General features: G+C 36.2%; 1 protein-coding gene across 2 annotated transcripts in view; it reads right to left on the bottom strand.

Moving 5' to 3' along the window:
* Window positions 1-7,903, bottom strand: part of CYP8B1 (cytochrome P450 family 8 subfamily B member 1) — a 23,952-nt gene extending 16,049 nt beyond the window's left edge. Inside the window, exon 1 of one of the 2 annotated variants that reach the window (XM_075847532.1) lies at window positions 7,704-7,903. In XM_075847532.1, coding sequence (XP_075703647.1) covers window positions 7,704-7,713 — 10 coding nt within the window. In that variant the 5' untranslated portion in view covers window positions 7,714-7,903. Of the gene's footprint in view, window positions 1-7,205; window positions 7,227-7,703 lie in introns of those variants that run through there. The other variant, XM_075847536.1, reaches the window with a different exon arrangement.
* Window positions 7,904-8,657: the final 754 nt, after the last annotated feature.

Below are 8,657 nucleotides of genomic sequence, written 5' to 3'. Positions count from 1 at the left end.
CATATACAGTCCACTAATAACAGAGATATATATATAACACCTACATATACAGTCCACTAATAACAGAGATATATAACACCTACATATACAGTCCACTAATATATATATATAACACCTGCATATACAGTCCACTAATAACAGATATATATAACACCTACATATACAGTCCACGAATAACAGAGATATATAACACCTACATATACAGTCCACTAATATATATAACACCTGCATATACAGTCCACTAATATATATAACACCTACATATACAGTCCACTAATATATATAACACCTACATATACAGTCCACTAATAACAGAGATATATAACACCTACATAGACAGTCCACGAATAACAGAGATATATATAACACCAACATATACAGTCCACTAATAACAGAGATATATAACACCTACATATACAGTCCACTAATAACAGATATATATATAACACCAACATATACAGTCCACTAATAACATATATATATATATAACACCAACATATACAGTCCACTAATAACAGAGATATATATAACACCAACATATACAGTCCACTAAGAGAGATATATATATATATATATAACACCTACATATACAGTCCACTAATAACAGAGATATAACACCTACATATACAGCCCACTAATAACAGAGATATATAACACCTACATATACAGTCCACTAATAACAGAGATATATAACACCTACATATACAGTCCACTAATAACAGAGATATATATAACACCTGCGTATACAGTCCACTAATAACAGAGATATATATAACACCTACATATACAGTCCACTAATAACAGAGATATATAACACCTGCATATACAGTCCACTAATAACAGAGATATATATAACACCTACATATACAGTCCACTAATAACAGAGATATATATAACACCTACATATACAGTCCACTAATAACAGAGATATATATAACACCTGCATATACAGTCCACTAATAACAGATATATATAACACCAACATATACAGTCCACTAATATATATAACACCTGCATATACAGTCCACTAATAACAGAGATATATATAACACCTACATATACAGTCCACTAATATATATAACACCTACATATACAGTCCACTAATATATATAACACCTACATATACAGTCCACTAATATATATAACACCTACATATACAGCCCACTAATAACAGTGATATATATATATAACACCTACATACACAGTCCACTAATATATATATATAACACCTACATATACAGTCCACTAATATATATAACACCTACATATACAGTCCACTAATATATATAACACCTACATATACAGTCCACTAATATATATAACACCTACATATACAGCCCACTAATAACAGAGCTATATAACACCTACATATACAGTCCACTAATAACAGAGATATATAACACCTACATATACAGTCCACTAATAACAGAGATATATATAACACCTACATATACAGTCCACTAATAACAGAGATATATATAACACCTACATATACAGTCCACTAATAACAGAGATATATATATATATATATAACACCTACATATACAGTCCACTAATATATATATAACCGCTACATATACAGTCCACTAATATATATAACACCTGCATATACAGTCCACTAATATATATATAACACCTACATATACAGTCCACTAATATATATAACACCTACATATACAGTCCACTAATAACAGAGATATATATAACACCTACATATACAGTCCACTAATAACAGAGATATATATATATATAACACCTACATATATAGTCCACTAATATATATATATATAACACCTACATATACAGTCCACTAATATATATATAACACCTGCATATACAGTCCACTAATATATATATATATATATATAACAGCTACATATACAGTCCACTAATATATATAACACCTGCATATACAGTCCACTAATATATATATATAACACCTACATATACAGTCCACTAATAACAGAGATATATATAACACCTACATATACAGTCCACTAATAACAGATATATATATATAACACCTACATATACAGTCCACTAATAACAGAGATATATATAACACCTACATATACAGTCCACTAATAACAGAGATATATATAACACCTACATATACAGCCCACTAATAACAGAGATATATATATATAACACCTACATATACAGTCCACTAATATATATAACACCTGCGTATACAGTCCACTAATATATATAACACCTGCATATACAGTCCACTAATAACAGAGATATATATATATAACACCTACATATACAGTCCACTAATAACAGAGATATATAACACCTACATATACAGTCCACTAATAACAGAGATATATATAACACCTACATATACAGCCCACTAATAACAGAGATATATAACACCAACATATACAGTCCACTAATAACAGAAATATATATATAACACCTACATATACAGTCCACTAATAACAGAGATATATATAACACCTACATATACAGTCCACTAATATATATATATAACACCTACATATACAGTCCACTAATATATATAACACCTGCATATACAGTCCACTAATAACAGAGATATATATAACACCTACATATACAGTCCACTAATAACAGAGATATAACACCTACATATACAGTCCACTAATATATATATATATATAACACCTACATATACAGTCCACTAATATATATATATATATATAACACCTACATATACAGTCCACTAATAACAGAGATATATATATAACACCTACATTTACAGCCCACTAATAACAGAGATATATATATAACACCTACATATACAGTCCACTAATAACAGAGATATATATATATAACACCTGCATATACAGTCCACTAATAACAGAGATATATATATAACACCTGCATATACAGTCCACTAACAGATATATATAACACCTACATATACAGTCCACTAATAACAGAGATATATATATAACACCTACATATACAGCCCACTAATAACAGATATATAACACCAACATATACAGTCCACTAATAACAGAAATATATATATAACACCTACATATACAGTCCACTAATAAGAGATATATAACACCTACATATACAGTCCACTAATATATATAACACCTGCATATACAGTCCACTAATAACAGAGATATATAACACCTACATATACAGCCCACTAATAACAGAGATATATATATAACACCTACATATACAGTCCACTAATAAGAGATATATAACACCTACATATACAGTCCACTAATATATATAACACCTGCATATACAGCCCACTAATAACAGATATATATAACACCTACATATACAGTCCACTAACAGAGATATATATATAACACCTACATATACAGTCCACTAATAACAGAGATATATAACACCAACATATACAGTCCACTAATAACAGAGATATATATATAACACCTACATATACAGTCCACTAATAATAGATATATATAGAACACCTACATATACAGTCCACTAATATATATAACACCTACATATACAGTCCACTAATAACAGAGATATATAACACCTACATATACAGTCCACTAATAGAGATATATATAACACCTACATATACAGTCCACTAATAACAGAGATATATATAACACCTACATATACAGTCCACTAATAACAGAGATATATATAACACCTGCATATACAGTCCACTAATAACAGAGATATATAACACCAACATATACAGTCCACTAATAACAGAGATATATAACACCTACATATACAGTCCACTAATAACAGAGATATATAACACCTACATATACAGTCCACTAATATATATATATAACACCTACATATACAGTCCACTAATATATATAACACCTACATATACAGTCCACTAATATATATAACACCTACATATACAGCCCACTAATATATATAACACCTACATATACAGTCCACTAATATATATAACACCTACATATACAGTCCACTAATACAGAGATATATAACACCTACATATACAGTCCACTAATAACAGATATATATATATATATAACACCTACATATACAGTCCACTAACAGAGATATATATATAACACCTACATATACAGTCCACTAATAACAGAGATATATAACACCAACATATACAGCCCACTAATAACAGAGATATAACACCTACATATACAGTCCACTAATAACAGAGATATATATAACACCTACATATACAGTCCACTAATAACAGAGATATATATAACACCTACATATACAGTCCACTAATAACAGAGATATATATATAACACCTACATATACAGTCCACTAATAACAGAGATATATAACACCTACATATACAGTCCACTAATAGAGATATATATAACACCTACATATACAGTCCACTAATAACAGAGATATATATAACACCTGCATATACAGTCCACTAATAACAGAGATATATAACACCAACATATACAGTCCACTAATAACAGAGATATATAACACCAACATATACAGTCCACTAATAACAGAGATATATAACACCTACATATACAGTCCACTAATAACAGAGATATATAACACCTACATATACAGTCCACTAATAACAGAGATATATATATAACACCAACATATACAGTCCACTAATAACAGAGATATATAACACCTACATATACAGTCCACTAATAACAGAGATATATAACACCTACATATACAGTCCACTAATATATATAACACCTACATATACAGTCCACTAATAACCGAGATATATAACACCTACATATACAGTCCACTAATAACAGAGATATATATAACACCTACATATACAGTCCACTAATATATATAACACCTACATATACAGTCCACTAATAACAGAGATATATAACACCTACATATACAGTCCACTAATAGAGATATATATATAACACCAACATATACAGTTCACTAATAACAGAGATATATAACACCAACATATACAGTCCACTAATAACAGAGATATATAACACCTACATATACAGTCCACTAATAACAGAGATATATATAACACCTACATATACAGTCCACTAATAACAGAGATATAACACCTACATATACAGTCCACTAATAACAGAGATATATATAACACCTACATATACAGTCCACTAATAACAGAGATATATATATAACACCAACATATACAGTCCACTAATAACAGAGATATATAACACCTACATATACAGTCCACTAATAACAGAGATATATAACACCTACATATACAGTCCACTAATATATATAACACCTACATATACAGTCCACTAATAACCGAGATATATAACACCTACATATACAGTCCACTAATAACAGAGATATATATAACACCTACATATACAGTCCACTAATAACAGAGCTATATGTGTTAGTCCCAGTCTACGACACCGCTTACTGCCTCCCTTTAGTTACAATGTGTTAGTCCCTGTGTAGAGGAGCTGACTGCCTCCCTGTAGTTACAATGTATTAGTCCCTGTGTATAGAGGAGCTGACTGCCTCCCTGTAGTTACAATGTGTTAGTCCCCGTGTATAGAGGAGCTGACTGCCTCCCTGTAGTTACAGTGTGTTAGTCCCTGTGTATAGAGGAGCTGACTGCCTCCCTGTAGTTACAATGTGTTAGTCCGTGTGGAGCGGAGCTGACTGCCTCCCTGTAGTTACAATGTGTTAGTCCCTGTGTATAGAGGAGCTGACTGCCTCCCTGTAGTTACAATGTGTTAGTCCCTGTGTGGAGCGGAGCTGACTGCCTCCCTGTAGTTACAATGTATTAGTCCCTGTGTATAGAGGAGCTGACTGCCTCCCTGTAGTTACAATGTGTTAGTCCCCGTGTAGAGCGGAGCTGACTGCCTCCCTGTAGTTACAATGTGTTAGTACCTGTGTATAGAGGAGCTGACTGCCTCCCTGTAGTTACAATGTGTTAGTCCCTGTGTGGAGCGGAGCTGACTGCCTCCCCGTAGTTACAATGTATTAGTCCCTGTGTATAGAGGAGCTGACTGCCTCCCTGTAGTTACAATGTGTTAGTCCCCGTGTAGAGCGGAGCTGACTGCCTCCCTGTAGTTACAATGTGTTAGTCCCTGTGTATAGAGGAGCTGACTGCCTCCCTGTAGTTACAATGTGTTAGTCCCTGTGTGGAGCGGAGCTGACTGCCTCCCTGTAGTTACAATGTATTAGTCCCTGTGTATAGAGGAGCTGACTGTCTCCCTGTAGTTACAATGTATTAGTCCCTGTGTATAGAGGAGCTGACTGCCTCCCTGTAGTTACAATGTGTTAGTCCCCGTGTATAGAGGAGCTGACTGCCTCCCTGTAGTTACAATGTGTTAGTCCCTGTGTATAGAGGAGCTGACTGCCTCCCTGTAGTTACAATGTGTTAGTCCCTGTGTATAGAGGAGCTGACTGCCTCCCTGTAGTTACAATGTGTTAGTCCCCGTGTAGAGCGGAGCTGACTGCCTCCCTGTAGTTACAATGTGTTAGTCCCTGTGTGGAGCGGAGCTGACTGCCTCCCTGTAGTTACAATGTGTTAGTCCCTGTGTATAGAGGAGCTGACTGCCTCCCTGTAGTTACAATGTGTTAGTCCCTGTGTATAGAGGAGCTGACTGCCTCCCTGTAGTTACAATGTATTAGTCCCTGTGTATAGAGGAGCTGACTGCCTCCCTGTAGTTACAATGTGTTAGTCCCCGTGTATAGAGGAGCTGACTGCCTCCCTGTAGTTACAATGTGTTAGTCCCTGTGTATAGAGGAGCTGACTGCCTCCCTGTAGTTACAATGTGTTAGTCCCTGTGTATAGAGGAGCTGACTGCCTCCCTGTAGTTACAATGTGTTAGTCCGTGTGGAGCGGAGCTGACTGCCTCCCTGTAGTTACAATGTGTTAGTCCCCGTGTATAGAGGAGCTGACTGCCTCCCTGTAGTTACAATGTGTTAGTCCCTGTGTATCGAGGAGCTGACTGCCTCCCTGTAGTTACAATGTGTTAGTCCCTGTGTATCGAGGAGCTGACTGCCTCCCTGTAGTTACAATGTGTTAGTCCCTGTGTATAGAGGAGCTGACTGCCTCCCTGTAGTTACAATGTGTTAGTCCCCGTGTATAGAGGAGCTGACTGCCTCCCTGTAGTTACAATGTGTTAGTCCCTGTGTAGAGCGGAGCTGACTGCCTCCCTGTAGTTACAATGTGTTAGTCCCCGTGTATAGAGGAGCTGACTGCCTCCCTGTAGTTACAATGTGTTAGTCCCTGTGTATCGAGGAGGCTTCCTTACCTGCTGCTTGTGCGGACTCCTTCTCGCTGTACTGAGGCTTTTAAGTGTCAGCTCCTGTTTTTTTTTAGCTCAGACCCAACCTCCTGACTGCTTCTCTAATCTGTAAACTGTGTGGATTAACCCCTGCACTGCCCTACTGCTTAAAGGGACAGGCACATACAGTGTTCTGCGTAGACTGATCGTGGCTATATGTGGATGAACTATTGTTAATAAGTTTCTTCGGTCCCATACAGCTTGCATCTTGTTGGCAGCACATCTTCTGTTTACACGGTGACGTGCTGGATTTGAAGGACTGTCACTCGGCAGACTACTGACCGCCACCCGACCCTTATGAATAAACTCTGACTCCTGGTGTGGTGAAAGGCCATAGCAGTCCCATTTATCTCACTATAATCTTCATAAAAACACATTACAAATGAACATAATAATAACAACATAAAAAAACATCAAAATAACATAATAATAATAATAATAACATAAAAACTAATATAAACTTACAAAATAACATTAACTGGTTGCCGACACAGGATGAGAATACTCGTCCTGAGCGGCAGGTGCTTGGTGAATTAGGACGAGTATTCTCATCCTGTGTGATAGCCGGTGTCCACGCGCCACGATGAGCGGGGCAACGGCTGTAATACACAGCCGCAGCCCCGCTCTAACGGCGGCGAGAAGAGAAACCTCTTCTCTGCACCGTTAACCCCTTGAATGCTGCGATCAACGCGGATTGCAGCATTCACAGCAATAGTGAGAAGGGGGGATTCCACTTTGAGCGTGTCACAGGAAACCCCTGTGACGCCATCGATGACTATACCTGGTATTGGCAGACAGCCCAGGGTCCATTGAAGGGCATACTGAGGTATGCCCTAGCAACTGCCCGTGTACAATCAGTATACAGATATGTGATCAGCGCTGTAATGCAGATAACAGTCGTCCTAGTAATAAAGAGGCTGTCAACTGTTTAGGAGATAGGGCACTTATAATGTGGTGACAGCCTCTTTATTACTAGGACCACTGTTATCTACATTACAGCGCCGATCACATTATGTAGGAGACAGGACACTTATAATCTGGTGACAGCCTCTTTATTACTAGGACCACTGTTATCTACATTACAGCGCTGATCACATTATGTAGGAGACAGGACACTTATAATCTGGTAACATACTCTTTATTACTGGGACCACTGTTCTCTACTTTACAGCACTGATCACATTATGTAGGAGATAGGGCACTTATAATCTGGTGACAGCCTCTTTATTACTAGGACCACTGTTATCTACATTACAGCACTGATCACATTATGTAGGAGACAGGGCACTTATAATGTGGTGACAGCCTCTTTATTACTAGGACCACTGTTATCTACATTACAGCACTGATCATATTATGTAGGAGATAGGGAATTTATAATCTGGTGACAGCCTCTTTATTACTAGGACCACTGTTATC

Source organism: Rhinoderma darwinii (assembly GCF_050947455.1).
Source record: "Rhinoderma darwinii isolate aRhiDar2 chromosome 5 unlocalized genomic scaffold, aRhiDar2.hap1 SUPER_5_unloc_2, whole genome shotgun sequence".
In the NCBI taxonomy this organism is placed as follows: Eukaryota; Metazoa; Chordata; class Amphibia; order Anura; family Rhinodermatidae; genus Rhinoderma; species Rhinoderma darwinii.
The sequence above is the reverse complement of the archived record's forward strand: the minus strand, read 5'-3'. Positions and strand labels throughout refer to the sequence as shown.